The sequence below is a fragment of the Balaenoptera acutorostrata genome, chromosome 3 (genome assembly GCF_949987535.1).
Source record: "Balaenoptera acutorostrata chromosome 3, mBalAcu1.1, whole genome shotgun sequence".
NCBI classification, from domain to species: domain Eukaryota; kingdom Metazoa; phylum Chordata; class Mammalia; order Artiodactyla; family Balaenopteridae; genus Balaenoptera; species Balaenoptera acutorostrata.
The window spans coordinates 71,281,455-71,304,094 of NC_080066.1; the positions used below are offsets into that span (position 1 = coordinate 71,281,455).

The 22,640-nt window shown below is 49.5% G+C and overlaps 1 protein-coding gene across 14 annotated transcripts in view; it reads left to right on the top strand.

Moving 5' to 3' along the window:
• MEGF11 (multiple EGF like domains 11) overlaps positions 1–22,640 on the top strand; it is a 415,557-nt gene that overhangs the window by 220,390 nt on the left and 172,527 nt on the right. For all 14 annotated transcript variants that reach the window (XR_009007618.1, XM_057543621.1, XM_057543627.1 and 11 more), the window contains one exon: positions 4,130–4,222. Coding sequence is in view for 13 of the 14 variants with exons in the window: in XM_057543621.1 (XP_057399604.1) it covers positions 4,130–4,222 (93 nt within the window). In the remaining variant the exon portion in view is untranslated. The remainder of the gene's footprint in view (positions 1–4,129; positions 4,223–22,640) is intronic.

Consider the following 22,640-nt stretch of genomic DNA (forward strand, 5'->3'; position numbering starts at 1 on the left):
GACCTCTGTCCCCCAGGGGCTGGAGATCCACAAAAGAGAGACAAGTGCTGACATAGGTAACTCCCTCAAGGTATACTGCGATGGCCTATGACAGGGGTTGAGGTAGCATGTGTGAAAGCCCCAAGGCCTGGCACATAGTGGGTGCTCAGAACCTGGTAGCGCACAGGAAGCGGTGATAACTGGTAACTGCCGTCAGCTCCCTTAGACATCTGTCCAGACCCCATGGCGTGCGTGCGTGTGTGTGTGTGAGAGAAGGAGACAGAGAGAGAGAAGTAATAATAGCAGCTCCTGCTTATGGGCACTTACTGTGGGCCAAGCATTCAACATGTATCACTTCATGAAATCTTTGCAGCAGCCCATGACGTAGGTTCTATTATTGTCCCCACTTTACAGATGAAGAAATTGAGGCACAGACGGTTAAATCATTTGCTTGTTGTCCTATAATTGTAACTGCAAATGGCAGATAGGGAGTTTAAATATAGGTCATCACCTTCTCTACCATGCTGGCCATTCCACCAGGGGTGGAGATGGGGCTGCTCTCCAGCGTACCGCCCCCCAACTAAGTCCCTACAGCCCTCCCCATGTGTCTACGACTTCAGTGGAGGGCGGAAGTGAGAGAGACGGCCTGTGTGTGGAGGGAAAGGAGGCTCAGGCATCGCCAGGACCCTGCCCTCGGGTCTGAGGACACCCTACTAATAACAATAGCAAGACTCACTCAGTACTGACTGTACCCCAGGCTCCGCTGTAAGTACTTTGTCAATTCATTGAATCCTCACACACAGCCCGAGGCCCATCCTGTCGCCATCCCCCATTGAACAGATGGGGACTGACACAGAGAGGGTGGTAACTTGCCTGAAGTCTGGAGCTGCTAAGTGGCATCGCTGGATCCAGCCCCGGCTCCCCGAGTGCCGTCTGTGCTCTTAACCACTGGGCCGTGCTGCTTCTCGCTAAATGTGCCTCTAGCGCCTGGGAGGTGAGAAGCAGGACCGAGGCAGGACGGTGGCTGGGGGAAGCTGACGGGGTGGAGGTTCAGATTTCTCAGCGGGGCAGGAAAGGGCCTGGCCCTCAGGCAGAGCCAGCCTCGGATTCCCTGCGCACGACCGCACACGGGTGTGCAGCAGAGGGAAGAAGGGTTCGACAAGATACCCCAGTGTCAAGGAGCCCAAGAAGGGGGAGGCCGGGGACGCCCCCGTAACTCAGCCCCTCCTAGGGGGTCGGCTGGCACGAGGGACTGGGGTCAGAAAGAACTTAGGGGACCTCACGCTCTAGGAGTGGCCGCTGTGTAAGCCCCAGCCGTCTGTGGAGGCGCTGCCCACCGTGGGCTCCAGCAGAGCCCGGGGTAGGAGTCGGCCGCCCCTGCCCCACGGAGCATCATCGTGGGTCCCACCTCCATTCCTCCTCAGGAGACTCGGCTCTCAGCACCCCTGTGCTGTCCCCTCCCCACCAGGTGCACAAACACACAGTGGCCCAATTGCCAAATATGGTCATCTGAGCCTCAGATATTTGCTCTCGGTATTTCATGCTTCAGACAACACTGTCTGAATAACACCTATGAAATATGAATGGACTGAGGTTTTGACAGGCTAACAGCCCAGAGTACCAGGGTGACAAGGAGGGGAGGGGTCAACGAGGTCTGGAGGGACCGTGGGGACAGCAAGCACATGCCTGAGTCAGGCCCAGGGACTCTGCATGTAGGGTCACCGGGAGTCTGGGTGCTGGATACAGGGTTGAGCTGGGGGAGGTGCTCAACAGACCGTCCTAGGGGTCCCTGGGGCCGTGGGGAGAGGCCAAGGGAAGAGGGAGGGTGGAGCTTGCTCAGAGCCCCTGAATGCACCTCCCTTGCAGGTAGGGGGAGGGTGCAGGACAGAGGCCAGGAGTTAGGTCTCTAGGGGCAGAGGACCAGAGTACTGGGTGGTCTTCGTCTTTTCTCCCTTGATCTGCTCCAAGCCCCTGCCCAGCCCCAGTCTGCAGGACACCCATGCCTGCAGAGGACACGTTGACACAGCTCCTCTGGTTTGAGTCTTCTGGGCAGCGGAGGATGTCCAGCCCAGGCGAGGCATGAAGGCCCCATGTCTTAGGCTCCTCTCAACTCCCCCGGCCTTCGGAGGCCTCTGTCTCCAGGATCCTCTTCCTGCAGTTCCCTCCTCTCTGGCCAGAGGCCACGCGCTGTTCATAGGATCCCAGACACGCAGGCCTCAGTTCCTCCGTGTATAAAATGAAGCAGTTGGACGTGATTTTCTGTTAGGTGCCTTCCAGACCTGCCATGTGGCAGGTTCCCAGCCCACTGCCTGCCCTTGCCGCCCCCAGCAGAGCCCCCAGGGATCAAGGTGCTGATCTCTGCAGTCAGAAAGCAGCTGGAGGTGCCTGGGCTCACCTGACAAGCTGATGGAAGGGTCTGCTGGAAGGCGGACCGGCCCAGCTGTGGAGCCTCCTGGGACCTCAGCCTAAGGGAAGGGGGAGCAGCGGAGGCCAGGGCTGGGATGGGGAGCCAGGGGAAGGATACCTAGTGTCCAGTGTACACTGGGGACATTGACCCATTTGAGCTTGTTTAGAAAGTCTCGTGGGAGCAGGGGAAGCCAGGCAGCAGGGATGACCAGGTGGGCGTCTTGCTAGCAACTGGGTGAGCAGCTCACTGTAGCTCTAAGTGGAGGTGGTCACTGAGGTCAGGGTCCAGCCTTGTTCCCCAGTAAGAAGTGGGTTAGCTAGTAGGCCCCAGCTGCTCCCCAAAGCTCCAAGCGAGGGGCTGTCAAAGTCTTGAGCACAAACCAGAACTCTGCCCAAAAGCCACTTGTACACATGAGAATGACTCAAGGGCCAGGGCTCCCCCGAGACACACCACATCCCAGGCTGGCAGAGGATGGGCTGTCTGCAGACCACTAACCAACGGGGCATCTGAAATGTCTCTTCGGGGTCTGCCTCGCCAGGAGGCCTAGGCAAAGCTAAGGCAACAGCTTCAGGGTCAGTGTCTGTGTTTGGGAGGGGCCAGAGGTCCCCACACCCACCATAAAATGAACTCTGTTGTCTACCCTGACAGCGTCCTCTCGCTGGGCGTTCGGCCAAGCAGTGGACATGGAAGCAGGGTGGGTGTTCGGAAGTCAGTGGCAGCTCCTCCAAGCTCGCCATTGGGGGCCACCTGTCCCCCCAGCCCAGGCCAGTTCCAGGCAGAGAGAAGGTCTCTAGTTGCTTGTCAGAAAAAAAGCGCTTCATCTAGATCCCTTCTGAGCAATTGACAGGGTTGATGGTAGCTGCTGATTTCCCAAGCTTACAAAATTGGCAGAGGTGGCAAAGGGGGTTTCTGTAATCCCTCACCGATGGGTTAGATGGTGGGGCAGATCTCTCAGGAGCAATGGATGACCTTGAGAAAATGTGGATGTCAAAGGGAGAGAGAAATAATCTCCCTCAAACTGCTGCCAGCAAGCCTTCTCAGCACTGGGGTAGTTGATGGAAACTTTGCTGCCGTTGCCTCCCAACTCAGGAGGCTGTAGCATTTGACTGCGTGATAAGAAATTGCCAGGCACTTTCTAATTACAATTATCATCGTCGTGGCTGTCTCTCTTAATTACTTTCTTATAATTAGCTGTTGCTTTTTCCTCAGCATTTGTGTACTTTGCAGATTTGCTGACATTTGAGAGCCCCAAAATAGGGCCATTTGGGAAGGAGGGCAGAAAGGTGGGGAAAACATGAGAGGAATGGATTCTTTTCAGGCAACCTGATATATTTGGGGGCCTTTGCAGAAAGAAATTGGGGAAGCCAAAAGATGGGTCGTTTTCTGAGCTGATGGGGAAAGAGGGCAGGAGTGAGGATGTAGGGATTGGGCTTTGTGGAACGTCTCCAAGTGTTCAACCTTGGAGGAAGTATTCTTGACAAGCCACCAAGGCTGCCACTTCGTGGGCTTGGGTTTCATTTTAGGAAACAAGCCTGGGATGAAGCACACCCTTGTTGAATCCTTTTCGGAGTTAATTAAATAACTCGGGTCAGGAGCAGCTTGATTTTCCCCAAAGCCAGTGATGCGTGCTGAGCAGCCCTGGGCCCCAGGGAGTCTTTACAAAGTGCATTGTGCTCCTTGACCAGATGGTTGGTTTTCACTCTCTGTTCCTGTTCTTTCTCCCTCTCTTCGGATCCCCTGCAGCCCTGTGTACAGAGGAATGTGTGCACGGCCGCTGCGTTTCCCCGGACACCTGCCACTGTGAGCCCGGCTGGGGAGGGCCCGACTGCTCCAGCGGTGAGTCTAGGGTCTTTGGGAGTTGAGCAGGGCCATGGCTCTGGCTGGGGAGGGGCCGTGCTGTGTGGATGCTGAGTTCTTTGTCCTGGGCTTGGGCTACCTAGCGAGTGTGGGCAGCGGGGAGGAAGCATACCTACCGGATGGTCCTTGGGGTGGAGGGCTCTAGGGGCAGGAGGGTCATGGTTTGTGGTGGCCTGGAGGGGCGTCGCATGTCGTGTGTGTGGGGAATTGTGGGGTCATCTGTACGACTCTGGCTTTTGATGAAACACCTCCGGATAAGGTCTTTGAGGCTTGAAGTGAAATTGAGATGCCGCCTAAGGGCGCAGACCCAGGAGGTCACTGTGGTCAAGGCCTGGTCTTCAGCTTTGCTGGTGCAAAGGCTCAGTGGGTGCTCACAGAGGCTCAGGGGACTTATTTATGAGACTGATGGGTACTGGGATGCCTCTGTGTCCCCAAAGGTAGGAGAATGGGATGCCTGTAGGGCTGGTCACCATGTTCCTACGTCTCTCCGGGTAGACTGTTCACATTCCCTGGGGAAGACTCTCTGGTGAGCACGAGTGAGGCAGATGCTCTCGGGACTGACAGAGTGACTCATAGCAGGATGGCATCGTCTCTCCTGTGGGGCTGGCCGCCGAGTGGGCGGGGTACACCGGCAGCTCCTCGGGGAATTCTCTGCCAAGAGCCCAGCTGAAGGCAAATCCTTCTCCTTTGGCTCATTTCCCTTCAATACTCACAGATGAGCCTCTTTCCAGTGGCACATTTTGCAATCAATGGTTGGTTAATGTCATGGTCTTATTAGATTTCCAAGGAGTCCTTGATTAAGGTTGAAGCCCAATTTTCTTCCTGCTTTGAGCTGGGATAGTATCTTTCTGTGTGTGACTTGAGTAGGTAACATAGCTAAGCTGATCCAGTAGGGGTCTAACCCCCATCATTGGGAACCACCTCCCTGTTCCCTGTCCCATAGTGACTGCAATGGTCATAACAACATGGAGAAGGAATGGTGGGTCCACGTTGGCCCAATGCGGTGCTCTGGCCCTTTTCCAGTCGCTGCTGGGGTGGAAATGTCTAGTTATGGTCCTTTTTTCCCAAAGGCCTCGGCTGGAGCCTCTTTGTCTACCCAGTACATGGGAACATACCAGCCAAAGCAAGCTATTGGATGTGGTTTTGTTTGGGCCTGGGTGGTTACCCGGCTTGGGGAGACCAGGATCTGTTTGGGGTGCTCTAGAGACTCTCTCCAATGTGTTGGAACCTCCAGTGACTGTGGTACCCTCCTCCTTCCACCCGTTTCCCTGCTTTGAGGTAAGTCATGCTGAACAACAGGGCAGGGACTCCTCCAGACAACGAAAAGTACACCCGAGGAACACGTGAGTTAAAGGAATGTGTTCAAGCAGCCTTTCTGTGAACTCCAGGAAACATGCTGGCCGAAATGTTTGAGAGCTTTTCCCCACCTTGTCTGTGTTTTGTTTTGTGTAACTTTGCCTACAATGAATCTTTGATGGGGAACTATCTAGTTTGGATTCTGTGAACCCTGCTGGGACAGGTCTGCTTGCTGTTGCCAGATTATAATGTCAAGCGCAGTCTGTTGGAGGTTGAAATACAGCCTGAGTCCCAGGAGTCCTGAGTGCATATAAACCACCAACCAGTGCAAGTGTGTTTGGTGCTCACTGTTTCTGGACTGTGATGATTGGGGCGCCTGGAGGGTTTTTCAGACAGAGTCTGTCTCTCAGGGTTTCCTTCCGGTCTAGTGAAAGAAGTGGAAGGGAGGCGGCCCTTGATCAATGGGAGTAGGGAGTTTAGAGTAAATCTTGCCCCTGGAGTGTGTTTACCAAGCACGTAGCCTTGTAACTTTACAGTATAAAACTGGGCTGCCCAATTTCCACTCCCGATTCAGTCATCAGACTTGGTGCTGAGCAACCCACAATGTTTCTTCGATAAATCCAACCTCATGGGTTGAAGAACCACCAGCTCTGCATCTACTCAAGGGCGTGTACTACTAAACCCTCAGAAAGTCCTAAAAGATAAGTTCCAACCCTCTTTTGAGAGATGGCAGCATTGAATGAAGGGAATTCATAGATTCTCATTCTCAAAATCATCTGTCTCTAGCTTAAGGCCAGGGCTGGGTGATGGATCTCTATGGCCCTCCTTGCCATGTCTGAACTTTCTCCCAAGGAGCTCAGTGAACAAGGCCACAGACTGTGTGTGGGAAGAAGGTCATCTTGGAGCAGTTGATAACAGCCATTGAGACCGCACAGAAGAAACCAGAGTCCCCTTCCATGGGTCAGGCCTTCAGGTATTAGAAGACAATGATCACTTCCCCCCCACTCAATTTTTATTCTCCAAGCTCCTTTGTTTCTCACATGACATGGTCTGAATTGCCTTCCCCATCTAGTTTCTCTCCATTGGCTATGGCCTTTGTTCCTTTTAAACTATCATTCCTAGATCTGACCACCGATGCAGGCTTGTATGGAAAAATTACAATAGAGCTAAGTACTCTCTATTGAATTTTCCTGTGCACTAACACTTTATTCATCTTCTCATTTACTCTTCACAACAACCCTATGATGTGGGAATTAGCCCCATTTTACAGATGAGAAAGTTGAAGCACAGAGGGGTTAAAGAACTTCCAAAAGGCCCACAGCTAGTAAATGACGAAACTGGGACTGTTGATCAAGTGAAAACCTAGGTCCTAAGCCTGAACACAAAATTATTATGCTCTCCTTCCTTCTGGATGCTCAACCTCTGTTAATACAGCCTGAGGTTGAAATAGCTCTTTGATGAGAAAACCTAGTTGCTCACAGGGGAAGGAAGGAACTGATTGAAAGATGTGGTCCTGAGATATTGTCATGGAGACAGATGAATCAGCCATGGGACACAAATTGTGATTATGTTTACTCCAAGCAATTTGACCCTGTTTGCTATTGTGCCATTGGACCCCTGTCTGCCTGTGTGTGCTCTGTGGGGCCTGTGTCCATGGAGATGGGTATCCTGATGAGCACAATGTGTATCTCTGGAGATTTCTGAATGGGGTCTGTCATTTGCATGTCTAGACATGTGACATCCTTGCAGGGAAGCTTTGATTTCTGTTTAGTCAAGAGCATCATTCTTGCTGGTGTTTTCTTCTGATTCTAAAATCGTACCTGTTCATGTTAAAAAGGAAGTTCAAACTGCACCAGACGTATAGACGGAAAGTTAAACCCATACACCCAGTGATAACCAATTCTGGCATTTGGGTGCTTATTGCCTTTCCTGTTATTTCTCTGCACATTTGTTCTTAGAGTTAGATCTGGACACAACTTTTATTATTTAGATCAAATGTATGTGCTATTCTGTAACTTGGTTTTTTAATTCAACTGTATGTCATACACTCGTTTCCTTGTCCATAAACATGAATCTCCCTTAAAATTTTTAATGGCCTTATAGAATTTCATTCTATGGATTACTAAAAGTGTTTAACCAGTCTCTTGCTGATGGACTTTTAGGCTGTTTCTGATTTTTCACTATATTAGGCTCACCGTCCTTTATCAAAGATCCTTGTGGCCTGTTGGTTTCAAAATTTAGATTTTTTTCAGAGTTCAGGAAGGTATATGGTGACTATATCATATATGACATATGCCTCCAGTGGGGTTTGGTCAGCACCTTGGGATGAAACATAGTAATATTTCTGAAGTGACATATAACTGATCACCTCTAGTGATATATAGAAGATATTTAACCACAAATCAGTTCCACGAAGGTTTTGCCTCTAAATGAATTTTGGAAAATTAAAAAATAATTCCTTTGGACTCTTTAGAGATTTTTGGGTTGTTGACACGTGAATAAGGGATTGCGGTCCTGTGTAAAAATGCTGCAGTGATTCTTCTCGTGCGTGTATCTTTGCCCACGTGTCCCAGTTTCTTCTTAGGATAAGTTCCTGGAAGTGGCAGGGAAGATTATAAAGATCCATCATCCTACTGCCTGCCCCTGCCCTGCCCTTTGTGGCTGCCAAGGGATTTATGACTTTGATAGACATGAAGGGGACAAATCCAGTAGTAGGATGGGGTGGGGAACTTTTCATTCTTTTATAGACTTATAACCCCGTAGCCTAATTTCTTGAAGGCCTGGATGAATTTCTTTCTGCTCCATAAAGGAAGTGAGGTGATGCTGATTTGCCTGGTGGGTAGACATGTCAGCTATCGTGGATAATGCCAAGATATTAGATGGACCAATATGGGGAAATGGAGTGGCTGCATGCTTGGTCATAAACCTCCATCTTATATAATAATGAAGAGTAAAAGGATGAAATGTCAGTTTACACTGAATAAAGACCAGAGAGTGACTCTTATTAAACTGCACTAATCTCACAAGTGGAGATGAAAAGAAAAAAAAGTTTTGCCATACTGAATATCTAGCTTTTTAAAGTAATTAGGAATAGTAAAGCACTGACAATGATTGAGATAGAAACATTATTCATAACTTTTATTTCCACACTGGGCAATGGTCCAGTGTATTTCATTTATGAGGTTTCAGCTGTAAGGAGAAGGACGTGAGCCAATTCCTAAATTAAATATGTCCTGTTAACTTTTATAAATGATACTCAAGAATCAACTTGGAAATTTCAGCCTTCATTGTATTATTTAATTACTGTATTTCTTGGGTCCCGCTTCTCTGGTCCTCTGCCTCCCTCCCATGGTGATTTGCAGTTTGGGTTCTGGGCTATAGAACGGCATTTTGGTTTTGGTCTCAGGCCTCGCCAGAGGGCTGGGGTAGACATGGAGAGAATCCCTCCCATTTCTCCATAGTCTCCCACATGCTTAGATTCCACTGAACTGGTTTTATCCATGCGAACAGAGTGCGGGAGAGTAAAAGTCCGCTCCACTGCCTCTTACTATTTGTTGAAACTGTCCCCCCTACCCACACCCCAGCCCTCCAGGCCTGGTGCTCAGCACGAGACAGGACTGTGGAGCAGGCCTGAGTAATGAAGGCAGCAGGAACCAAGTTGGGCCACCACCAAGAGTAGCTTCTGCCCAGTCAAATGTGTCCTTATCTTGAATGGTGTGTGGGACCCCTGGCTGACTTGGCTTTCAGCTATCCTTGCAGATTAAAATAAAACATTTACCAGCTCAGAAATATGCTTATACTCCTAAACTAGCCAGGGACCGTCTAGGTCAGTCCTTTTCAAACCACGATATATGTTTGCTAGAGATTTGTGTGTTGTGTGTGTGTGTGTGTGTGTGAAAATATACGTAACAGAAAATTTAAAGTGTACAGTTCTGTGGCAGTAAGGACATTCACATTGCTGTGCGACGACCATCATTATCAGTCCAGTGCTTTTTCATCTTCCCCAACTGAAACTCTATACCCATTAAACACTAACTCCCCATTCCCCACTCCCGCAACCACCATTGTAGTTTCTGTCTCTAAAAATTTGACTACTCTAGGTACCACGTATAAGAGGGATCATACAACATCTGTCCTTTTGTGACTGGCTTATTTCACCTAGCATAATGTCTTCAAGTTTCATCCATACTGTGGCATGTGTCAGAACTGCCTTGCTTTCTGAAGCTGAATAATATTCCATTGTATGTACATATTATACTATATTTTGTTTACCCATTCACCCATCAACGGACACTTGGGTTGCTTCTACCTTGACTATTGTGAATAATGCTGCTGTGAACATGGGTGTACAAATATCTCTTCAAATTCCCACTTTCACTTCTTTTGCATGTATATCCAGAAGTGGATTTCTGGAGCATGTGGTAATTCTATGTTTAATTTTTTGAGGAATCACCATACCGTTTTCCACAGAGTGTACATCATTTTACATTCCCATCAGCAAGGCACAGGGTTCTAATTTCTCTTCATCCGTGTCAACGCTTGTTAGTTTCTATTTTTATTTTTTATAATTGTCATCCTAGTGGGTGTGAAGTGGCATCTCACTGTGGTTTTGGTTTGCTTTTCCCTAATCATTAGTGATGTTGAGTCTCCTTTCATGTGCTTTAGTGGCCATTTGTGCATCTCCTTTGGAGAAATGTCCATTCGAGTCATCTGTCCATTTTTTTTCCAACTGGGCTGTCTTGTTGTTGGTGCTGAATTGTAGGTGTTCTTTATATTTTCTGGATGTTAATCCCGTATCAGATATGTGATTTGAAAACGTTTTCTCCCATACCGTGGGTTGCCTTTTCACTCTGTTAAGTGTCCTTTGATGCACAAAACTTTTAAATTTTGATGAAGTCCAGTTTATCTATTTTTTTTGTTGCCTGTGCCTTTGGTGTCATATCCAAGAAATTATTGCCAAACCCAGTCTCATGAAGCTTTCCCCCTATGTTTTTGTCTAAAAGTCTTATAGTTTTAGCTCATGGAATCAGGTTTTTGATCCATTTTGAGTTAATTTTTGCGTATGGTATAAGGTAGGAGTCCAACTTCAGTTTTTCTGCATGTGGATATCAAGTTTTCCCAGCACCATTTGTTGGAAAGACTTTTGCTAATGATTCTTGAAGCTGTAGAGTTAAAATTTTGCACCATGTAATGGTACATTAGTTACCTGAGAAGTGATTTAAACTTTGCTCCTTAGATTAAAACAAATACAGAGGGCTTCCCTGGTGGCGCAGTGGTTAAGAATCCACCTGCCAATGCAGGGGACATGGGTTCAAGCCCTGGTCCGGGAAGATCCCACATGCCGCGGAGCAACTAAGCCCGTGAGCCACAGCTACTGAGCCTGCGCTCTAGAGCCCACGAGCCACAACAAGAAAAGCCACCGCAATGAGAAGCCCGCACACCGCAACAAAGTGTAGACCCCTCTCGCCACAACTAGAGAAAGCCCACGTGCAGCAACGAAGACCCAACACAGCCAAAAATAAATAAATAAAATAAATAAATTTATAAAAACAAACAAATACAGACTTGTTATAGAATTGAATGCAGAATTGGCATTTATTTAAAAAAGAACAAAAACTGTGATCACATGAGCCTTTGGTGGACCTTTTGGGGCTATGCTGCTAGGCATCACTGGAGACAAGGTTATTTCAGGTGTGAATATTGAGAAGCAGTGGGAAAGGCAGGAAGACCATAACCTGATTTAGATCTCTCACGGCTGATGACTGTTTACAAGATGGTTTATAGAGGGATCAGCGTTTCAAGCCCTTTTCCTACCGCATTCTTGGGGACTCTTCCTTCCAGAGTGCTGGGCTGTCTGCAATACCCCCGGAGTCCACCTCTGTGGTCCTAGGCTCTGGAATGGCATAAGAGCTCTGATCCAGCCCACAATACCTCGTCTTGGGGTGGGGGGGGGGTCTCAGGGTCTCTGCATCTTTCCACAATGCTCAGTGCTGTCCTACCAGGCTGGGAGTCATATGACCCCCATATTGCTGGGGCTTGGGCATCCTGTTTTCCTGCAGCTCTCTTCACATATATGAAAGCATATGCCCACATAGTCCTGGAATGGAGTGCTAGGAAGTATAGTCTGGATCCCAGGACCTAATTTCATGGAGAGCTCGTGATTTAACTTGAAACCCTTGAAGCAGGAGCTGGGAGGGACCTCAGAAATTGTCTGATCTACTTCTTCCATTTTATAGATGGGCAAACTGAGGCCCAGAGAAGGGAAACTACTTGCCTGAGGGGTTACCCAGGGAGGTAGTGGCAGAGCTGTAACTTGATCCTGGGTGTCCTGACTCCCATGCCTTTTGTGTCTCGCCAGCTGCTCTGGGAGTTAAAGGCTGGAGTTGTCTTAGAGGCAGATGGGTCTCATTACACCAAAGTAAATGGGTCAAGTTATTCTACAGCCTTGGTGCAGGTGACCTAAAGATTCAGACCCTCCTGAATCCTTCTCTGCCCAGGTTCAAAGGCCAGACTCATGACTCCAGGTCAGGCCAGGGCACTGAGGTCAGTGATTCCCAGAGGGGTCGACCCTGCTGTCTGCCTGGCTTGAAAGTACATTAGGGGGAGGGTCCCATTCTCAGGGACCCCTGGGCACACTTCTCACCGACAAACATGGAGATGTCACAATCTGGAGGCAAAGGACGTAGGGGCAAAGCAAAGGTATAGGGGGTGTGGGCCAGGGCTCCTGCCTCTGTCCTGGGGCAGATGAAGGGGTCCAAAAGGAGATGGGCAAGGCCGGGTGGGGAGTCAGTGGACTTGGCCACACTGGTCTGCTGGGAAGGGCCATTGCCAAGACTTTGGGGCTCCTTCTCAGCAAGGGAGCACGGAGACCGAGCCTGAGTAAAGAGAGCTTACGAGAGAGGGTCAGAGAGGAACAAGAGGGGGCCACATGGTCTGAGGAGGAAGGTGAATACAGACTCCTGCTCCTACCGTGTACAGATGCTTCACATAGATGATCAATTTACTCTGCCAGCAGCCTGCCATGCGTGTTATCTCCATTTCTCAAATGAAGAAACCGAAGCTCTGGGAAGTAGAGTAACTCCTGCTATTCACTCAGCTAACAAGCCTCAGCTCTGGGATGGGAACCCGGCACCTGTGTTCTTCCCACAGCTCCATGCTGCCTCTGAAGGGATGAAGCCAGCTTCGGGTCCCACCTCTGCCTGGGTGACCCTAGCTAAGTCCTTCCCTCTCTCTGAGCCTCAGGTTTCCCATCTATAAAATGGGAAGGTCAGCATGGATATTCCAGGTCTAAAATCCCACGATGCCATGTTTCTGGAAAGCTAAAATCCAGCATCGCCTCACCTAATCAAGGGCCCTCGTGACCTTCCTGACGCTGACCTCTGGGGGAGGGAGTCTGCTCTCCCCACCACCCGACTCCCTCCCACGCACAGCCCGCCTGTGATTCTCTCTTCTTTCCAGGACCTGAAAAAGGGGTGGGGCGGGACAGCCATGTGTGGGGACGCCTGGGGAGCCTTGGCTGCGTCATCCGGGCGGAGACGCAGGGGGGCATCCTGCCAACCCAGAGGCAGCAGCTCACTCGTGGTGGGCTCACTACCCCAAGGCGGCTGTCAAGGTTAAAGCCACTTCAGATGAATCGCCACAGAGCAATCGCCCTTGCTGGTCCTCGCATGCTGCTCTGCCCAGCCCGCCGCCCTCGCAGAACCTCCTGGGCAGCCTCCTGCCGCCATCTGGCGCGCCTCCCCGGGATGGGGGGCTCCGTGTCAGCGCGCACGCTGGGGCACAGTCACCGTGACGGGGACACAAGGGGGCTGTGGACACGGCAGCAAATGCTTTTTCAAGGTCTGTGCGGAAGAAGAGCTGCTCTTCACCCCAGAATTCTAATTTTGAACAAAAGAGTATTCAGTAGCCAGGGCGAGCGGTCCCACTGGCTCTGCGTTCTCTGTCCCTTGAGTTCCGTTTAAGGCGCATCTATTGAGCACTGCGCAGAGGCCCACGCTGCTGGGGGCCCAGGGCTGAAGGGGGGGATTAGGAATGAGGAGGGCATGGCCCCCATCCTTGGGGACCTTCGAACAGAAGCCAGAGCCACCAGTACAGATAAGAGGGAGGAGAAGGAGTAGGTAGAGAGAAGGCTCTGGCTTTGATGGGAGGGGAGACCCGACTGGCTCAGGAAAGCCATCTTGGGAGGAAGGAAGGAACCAAATGTGTGCTATACCCATTTTAGAGGAAGAAACTGAGGCACAGAGAGGTTAAATGATGGCCCAAGGTCCCAGAGCTGGGTCCGTCTGACTCTTTCCACAGGCCGTGCTGGGGTAGGGGGGAAGGTGAGAAGTGTGAGAGAGGCTGAAAGAGACCTTGAAGAGGGTTAAGAGACGTAAACCCAGCCCCATCCCGTGTCCTGGGGGCTGGGGGCTGCAGGGGAAGGGCAGCAGCAAGGCAGATGTGCTGGCCTCTCTATCTCTCTGTCCTCGACTGTCGCCTCCCCCCAACCCCTGCCTCCCTCTTGTTGAGACGTCCCAGGCTTGGCTATGCTCTGGAAGCCGGTGAAGAGGTTTGTTTCCCCCCCTTCCAGAGTTTGTTTCTTCCAAAAGTGCCTCCCAGGAGAAATGGTAAATGAGAGGGGGCAGATGCCGGGGGTCCCCTGCCCTCACGGGGGCCCGGACCAGTGTGAGGATGAGGATGAGGCTGGGCAGGGGGCAGCCAGTGGAGACCCCAGACCACAGGACTGGGGGCAGCTGGTCCCCCCACCCTCCTTCCACCCTTGGACTGGCGCGTTCTCTTGTGACGCCCACCAGGAAAGGAGGGGAGACCTGCTGAGAGCCCCCTTCCCAGGTCCAAGGGAGGCAGGTCATGGGGCAGAAGGGGGCGTGGGGCCACTGCTCCTGCCACTCCTGAGAGAGGGCAGCCTCTCAGGGTGTCACCCCTTCTCCATCTGCCTGTCAGACCAGGGGAGATAATGGGACCAGTCCCATCTGAGCAGGGTCAGGGGTCAGGCAAAGCCCTGGCACACGTGGCCTTTATTGTACCTGAAAAAGCCAGAGGCTGGCTAGCCTAGAGTCTGTGTGTGAGCTGCGTGTTCGGGGGCGGGGGGGCGCTGTCATAGGGGGGAGGAGGGAGGTACATTCTGCCCAACCCAGCTCTGGCCATCTGGCTCCCTGAGAACAAAATTAATAAATAAATGACATACAGTGAGTCTCAAGGACTGGGAGAGGGAGGAGGGTGGGAGAACCTGCCTAGAATGTGACAAAAGCAGAACAGAGGGGCAACAGCCAAGCTGACACCATCGTGCGGTCCTGGCAGGCAGCGCTGCCACCCCTCCGGACCCCGCTTGGGCCTGAAAAGGACGCTGTGCAACACTCCCCGTGACACACACGCATGTGCACGCGTACACACACGGCCTGCGCTTCCAGGCTGGGCATGTGGGCTGGGTCTCCACGGGAAACAGTTCCTGGGGGGAAGGGAATCACAAACTGCTCCCACCCGCGCCCACCAGCCTGGAGGACCGGCCTGGAACTCTGACAGGGAGGGGGAGGGAGGGGGTGCATCTTCTTTGGAGCCAGAGGGCCGGCTGATGGCAGGTCCCGCTCTCTGAGACCCCTGCCCCTGCCCCCAAGGACTTTGAGTTCCTCCCAGTCAGCCCAGAACTGCTGTGTGCTGCGCACCACGCTGGGGATGGACACGATGACCTCATTTCACCTCCCTCCACCCCGTGAAGTGGGGATTATGACCCCTGTTTTGCGATGGAGGAAGCCGAGGTCCAGAGAGGGTTAGCCATTCTCTAAGGTCACCCAGCTGCTCCTGAGTGTGTGCTCTCTTCGCTCGGGCATATTTCTCCCAGAATTCGGAGCTGTGGAGGAGGTGGCTTTTCAGGCTGAATGGGAGAGAGGTCTGGGCTGTGCTCCTGCTTAGATTCTCTCCTAACTTCTATCCAGCACTTACTGTACACACCGTCCTATTCATTATTATTTATTATCACTATTTCCATCTTTCAGATGAGGAAACTGAGGCTCAGGGAGGTTAAGTACCTGGCCCAGAGGCACACAGCAAGTAAGTGGCAGAGCCAGGAATTCAAACCCAGGCAGTCGGTCTCTGGAGACCACACTCACGACTCTGGTTAACACTTCTTTCCAGGGCTCTCTGCCTTCCCTCTCCAGTCCCTCCCACACTTCGGAGGTGGGGAGGCAGCTAAAATGCAAACCCGGGCCATGTCACTTCCTTGCTCCCCTCTGCCTGCCAGGAAGTGCCCAACTCCTTGGCCAGGCCTTCAGGGCCCTTCTGGGTCTGATGCCTGACAAGCTTTCAGCCTTATCTCCCCCACCCCCTACTCCCCCTTCCCCTCTCTCAGCTTTCCTTTATCCACTGACCCATTGCGCTTCTGCCTTCAAAGCCCAGTTCAGACGCCGCCTCTGCTCTGGCACTTCCTGATTCCCACAGGAAGTATATGTACTTGACCGCATATGTGTGGCCAGTGTGGGCCGCGCCACCCTAGACGTTTATTGTTTGATTGCGTGTTTGCTATCCTCCCAGCCCCCAGCCCCTGAGACCTCGCTGTGGCAGGGTCCAGGTCTTCCTTGTCACCATGACCCCGGGGCCCTGCACACTGCAGTTACCGGTGGGCACTCAGCACCGTGCTGAGTGGGATCCAGTGGATTTGCTCTCCCATTTTGTCATGTTTTCGTTCTTTTAGATGATGCTCTAGTGGAGGTACTTGGACCAAGGAAGAGTGGGGCTCTGGGTTGGATGTTTGGGAGAATTCAAAGCCATGTCCCTTGATCTTCCAAATCTTCTCACCTATCCGTGCTGCCCAGGCACATGCCCCCAAGGATTGCGATGGGAGACCAGGAGTTGGATTGGTCCTTCAGAGGAAGCAGAGATCACAGCTAGCTGGAAAAGTGGGGAAAATGCCAAGAAGACCGTGAAACCAGGGCTCAAAGAAGGATGAGATTTGAAGTTTCAATAGTCCAGTATGGAAAGAGAGGGCATTCCAGGCACAGACCCCCAGAAGCAAGGGTACTGAATGGTGAGCAGATCCAGGTGGCTAAAGCAGAGGGTGCCTAGCGTGGAGAGTGGGAGCCAGGCTGCACCCGGAGGCCAGGCCAGGTGGTGTGGTGCCCTTACCAGCAGCCCGGTGAGCTCGGACACAAGTCCATGGGCCATGGGGAGCCCCTGAAGGCTCATTTTGCATCAGCTGAGTCTGCATTGTGGAGTGGTGGAGCAACTTTTAAACTCTTCCTTAACTAACCTGTGACCAGGTCTGGTAAGGGAACAGAGGGCATGCTGGAGGCTCTGACCTGCCCCTCCAGTCCTGGCTAGTCCCTCCAGGCCAGCTGGGCCGTGCTCTCCTTCCCCTGTCCCTGACTTGAGGCAACTGAAGCAGGCTATCTAGGCATTGCATGGAAGCAGATTGGATGGGGGGACGGGACAGGGGAGAGACCGCCGTGACTAAGAGTTGGTGAATGGATCAGGGCAGGGGCTGACCCACAGAGGCCAGGTTGGATATATTGATACCCTTCTGCCTTCCTGGCCAGAGCAGGGGAGGCAGATGTGATAGCCAGTGGGATGTCCAGGAGAAGCACCTAGAACAGCCTTGCTGGCTCCCAGGACCTTGGACTCCCAGCCTGCTTCTCAGGGGCAGCCTCGCCCTCCCATCCTCCAGGCCTCAGACACCAGTGGGGCCCCAAGGCAGGCGGCAACTGCCCAAAAGTGCTGCAGCAGCAAAGGCTGTGGCAGAACTGGGGAATCTGTCACCCTCTAATAAGGAAAGCCCGTTCTGGCAGCCTGGGTAATAAGCCTCAAATTGAATAATTAATAAAGTTATAAAAATATGTCTACTATATGGCCAGAATAATTCAGCCCAATTAGAAGCAATTGTTTCTTGCAGTTAATGCCACTCGTTTTTCCTTGTGAACAGCTCTTAGCACCAAATAGGATTTGTAGGTTCAGCTGCCTACTTGAGGGGTTCTATTAAGACCAAACTCTCCCCTAGGGCTTCTTTCAGTTGAGGATTATCCATCTTTCCATCCATCTATTCATGCCTCTCTCCAACCATGTATCAATTTGTCCATCTGTCTATCCATCATTCCGTCTGTCCATTCATCTATTCATCCCTTCATCCACTCCTCCATCCATCTGCCCATCTACACATGCTTCCATTTATTCATTCATCCATCTATCCATATACCCATTCATTCAGCAGATAATTCTTTTTTTTTTAACATCTTTATTGGAGTATAATTGCTTTACAATGGTGTGTTAGTTTCTGCTTTATGACAAAGTGAATCAGTTATACATATGTTCCCATATCTCTTCCCTCTTGCATCTCCCTCCCTCCCACCCTCCCTATCCCACCCCTCTAGGTGGTCACAAAGCACCGAGCTGATCTCCCTGTGCTATGCGGTTGCTTCCCACTAGCTATCTAGTTTTTTATCTAGTTTACGTTTTGTAGTGTATATATGTCCATGCCACTCTCTCACTTTGTCACAGCTTACCCTTCCCCCTCCCCATATCCTCAAGTCCATTCTCTAGTAGGTCTGTGTCTTTATTCCCGTCTTGCCACTAGGTTCTTCATGACCTTTTTTTTTTCCCCTTAGATTCCATATATAGGTGTTAGCATACTGTATTTGTTTTTCTCTTTCTGACTTACTTCACTCTGTATGACAGACTCTAACTCCATCCACCTCACTACAAATAACTCCATTTCGTTTCTTTTTTTTTTTTAAATAAATTTATTTATCTATTTATTTTTGGCTGTGTTGGGTCTTCGTTTCTGTGCGAGGGCTTTCTCCAGTTGCGGAGAGCGGGGGCCACTCTTCATCGCAGTCGTTTCTTTTTATGGCTGAATAATATTCCATTGTATATATGTACCACATCTTCTTTATCCATTCATCTGTCGATGGACACTTAGGTTGCTTCCATGTCCTGGCTATTGTAAATAGAGCTGCAATGAACATTGTGGTACATGACTCTTTTTGAATTATGGTTTTCTCAGGGTATATGCCCAGTAGTGGGATTGCTGGGTCGTATGGTAGTTCTATTTTTAGTTTTTAAGGAACCTCCATACTGTTCTCCATAGTGGCTGTATCAATTTACATTCCCACCAACAGTGCAAGAGGGTTCCCTTTTCTCCACACCCTCTCCAGCATTTATTGTTTCTAGATTTTTTGACGATGGCCATTCTGACTGGTGTGAGATGATATCTCATTGTAGTTTTGATTTGCATTTCTCTAATGATTAATGATGTGGAGCATTCTTTCATGTGTTTGTTGGCAATCTGTATACCTTCTTTGGAGAAATGTCTATTTAGGTCTTCTGCCCATGTTTGGATTGGGTTGTTTGTTTTTTTGTTATTGAGCTGCATGAGCTGCTTGTAAATTTTGGAGATGAATCCTTTGTCAGTTGCTTCATTTGCAAATATTTTCTCCCATTCTGAGGGTTGTCTTTTGGTCTTGTTTATGGTTTCCTTTGCTGTGCAAAAGCTTTTAAGTTTCATTAGGTCCCATTTGTTTCTTTTTGTTTTTATTTCCATTTCTCTAGGAGCTGGGTCAAAAAGGATCTTGCTGTGATTATGTCATAGAGTGTTCTGCCTATGTTTTCCTCTCAGAGTTTGATAGTGTCTGGCCTTACATTTAGGTCTTTAATCCATTTTGAGTTTATTTTTGTGTATGGTGTTAGGGAGTGTTCTAATTTCATACTTTTACATGTACCTGTCCAGTTTTCCCAGCACCACTTATTGAAGAGGCTGTCTTTTCTCCACTGTATATGCTTGCCTCTTTTATCAAAGATAAGGTGACCATATGTCAGAAGATAATTCTTGAGCCCCTTCCATGTGCCAGACACAGTTCTAGGTCCTGGGCATGTGGAGATGAGTAAGACCCTGCCTCTGCCCCAAGGAGCTCCCAGCCCAGGCAAGTGAACCTTTGAGTGAGGCAACCTGTCATTCCTGTTTCTCTTCAGAGGTCCTGCTGAATATGATTTTTGTCCTTCATCTCTTCTCATGTATCTCAGTGAGATAGATAGATAGATAGATAGATAGATAGATAGATAGATAGATAGATAATTTGGGGTTACAACTGGCTTGAGTTAGGTAATAAGTTCTTTCCCAAGATGGTCCAGATTATTCCCCTATGTTTGAGAGTTTAAGGATCTTCTGGCTTCAAAATACCCATGCTCTGGGTCCCAACCTTTTATCAGGTGGAGGTCAGGGGATGTGGGATCCAGCTCTGCCCTGGCCCCTGCATTCACTGGCCTGGATAAGACATTTACTTTTTATGGTTCCATCTGTAAAATATGAAGAATCACTGTGCCATTGTGAGCTCACAGCAGTGACAGGAGTCAAGATGCTTGGGGTCACCTGTTGGAGACCCAAGTTTGCTTCCTGGAACACTGGGCATAAGTTGAATTATGAGTTAAATCAACTCATACTTTATAGGCATCCTCAGGAAATCCTTCCATAAAGCCAATGCTCTTTTTGCAGTGAAGATGCCCTCTTTCTGATTTCTCTGCCTGGACATTGAGACTTTTCTTACAGTGTAGCAAAACCATGACTCAATTCACTAAGTCTCCACAGAGCCCTTGTTGTAAGCCCAGCACTGTGCTAGATGAATCTGATAGCATTATCTAGTCAGTTATATTACGGTCATCCATCATTTATTAAGGGCCTGCTTTATTCAGGGCTCTGGAGATGCAGAAAGACCCAAGCTTTCACCCTGCCCTAGAGTTGCCGTCTCTGATATGGGTTCCCTTTTGCCTCTTTGTGAATCAGGATATCAGAGCTGGCAAAACAAAGTGAAAAGGCAAGGTATAGCCTGGGAGAAGACATTCACAGCACATGTAATCCATAAAGGATTAGTATCCAGAATATTTTTTTTAATCCTACAAATCAGTAAGAACAACCATTCAAACACTGGCAATAATATAAATGTGCACTTCACAGGAGAAGGATATTTTGATGGGCAATAAATATATGAAAAGATGTTCACCTCACTGGTAATCAAGGAAATGCAAATTAAAACTAAAAGATGCTGCCTTGTCCCACCCAACAAATTGGGGAAAATCAGTTTTTGATAATACCAAGTGTTAGTAGGGATACACGCAACTGTGGACACATATGCTGCTAATGAGTGTGTGAATTGGCAGTACCATTTCAGGGAACAATTTGGTAATTTTAAATAAAGCTAAAGCCAACCCCATCATACCATGTTTCTCAAGCATTTTTTTTCTATCACAACCTACTGTGTCCCAGCACATATACATGCACACACTGATGTTTTTAAATCTCTTCTATTTAACTTGTTAAAATGGTAGTTGTGACCCTTTGTATTGATTTCATGACTTTCTCCTGGGTTACAACCTACGATTTGAAAAACTCTACTCCAGAGAACCTCTCCAACATGTGCATCCGTGCATGATTGTTTGTAATGGTGAAAAGCTGCAAGTAACCTAGAGGTCCCTCAAGAGGGAAATGAATGAACTCTAATATATTTATACAGTGGGATCTCCACAGCAGTTAAAAGGAACAAACTGGTGCTATACATGTCTACTCAGATGAATCTCAAATATATAATACTGAGTGAAAAAGGCACGTTGCAGAGGGCTACATACATACCATATGATATAATTTATATAAAGTTTTAGAACATGCAAATTAATGAATATATTATTTATGGGTACATTCAGATGTAGTAAAAACATTAAAACAGACATGGCCATGATAAATACCAAAGTCAGGCTACGTCCAGGGAGGGAGGTGAAAGGGATAGGGAGTGATGCGTGAGGCGTCTCAGCTGTGTAGTGTTTTATTCTGAAATAAAAATATCTGCAGCCAAAATGGGGGAAATTAAGATTTGTCTGATGAATATACTGTTTTAATTTTCTCTACATTTTAAAATATGCTTGAAATATTCCACATGCAAAACAAAAGGCTTCTCCACCTGTCCAGCACCCAAGTTCATATGAAGAAAAAAATGTGTTAGTTCACGTTAAACTTACTTGCTCATTTCATTCAATTTGGTTCACTAAATGTTTATGGAACACCTCCTTGTGGGTCTGACACTGCCAGGTGTGAGGTGTGGAATAGGCAGGAAGGTAGGGTGGATATTACAAGCGAAAATTTGGGGGTTGGCAAGGGCAAAGGCTGCCCTCCCATCTCGGCCATAAAGATCAGGTTAACACACATGCCACAAAATGGGGCCCAAAGGTTAAAGCCTGTGTCTTCCTGGGGAATCAGGGAAGTCTCCCTGGAGGAGGTGAAGACTGAGATAGGCCTTGAAGGATAGACAGGGATTGACTGGCGAGACACTCAGGAAAGGAAAGGAACCTTGAGTTCCAGAAAGCTCTGGGTCTGCATGAGAAAGAAGAGGTGACAGGGCAGCTCAGGCCTCTGAACAGGTGTGCTGCAGCTCAAATGGCGAAATGCACCCCTGATGGCAGTGCCCAGCAGGAAGTAGACACATGGAGTGGAGAGGTGGGTCTAATTCATCACGGGGGCTGAGGAGGGCCAGGGTCCTGGAGGCTGCAGGAAACTAGAGACAGCTTGCCTGCTACAGAAAGGCGCTGCTGCTCAGGGCCAGCCCACTGCATTGCCCATCCTCCGACGAGGGCCCTAGCAGGGAAGAGGGGGATAAAGCTCTGCTGAGATCCCAGACTTCAAATTTATTTGACCAGCTCTCAATAAATTTCTCACGCCAGAGGCCTCACTATCCATCTCCGGTGGACTGCACAGGAAGTGTCTGTCTTTGATGGCTTGGGGACATGTCCACATGTCTTGCCAGGAGGCAAGCCCCTAAATCTTCCTCTGACTTGCTCCCCTCCTAGTAAATCTGAATAGTTTAAGATAACTCCCTCCAACCTTGAGGCTGGTGCCAACTTTGTGTCATCCATCAGCCCTGGCCGATTTCTTATTAAAGTTCTGCTGTTCCCTTGGAAAAGTCGCCACCTTAAATCAAAAGGCTGATAGGACAGGGGAGAGACAGAGGAGCTGGAGTTGGTGGGGCGACGGCAGGTCAGGAAGATTAGGTCCTAGTCCTACTGCTGGGGCAAGAGGGAGACCTTCCCGGGCCCTGGCTCTGCAGCTTGCCCCGGGGTCTAAGGACAAGTTGTCTAAGCC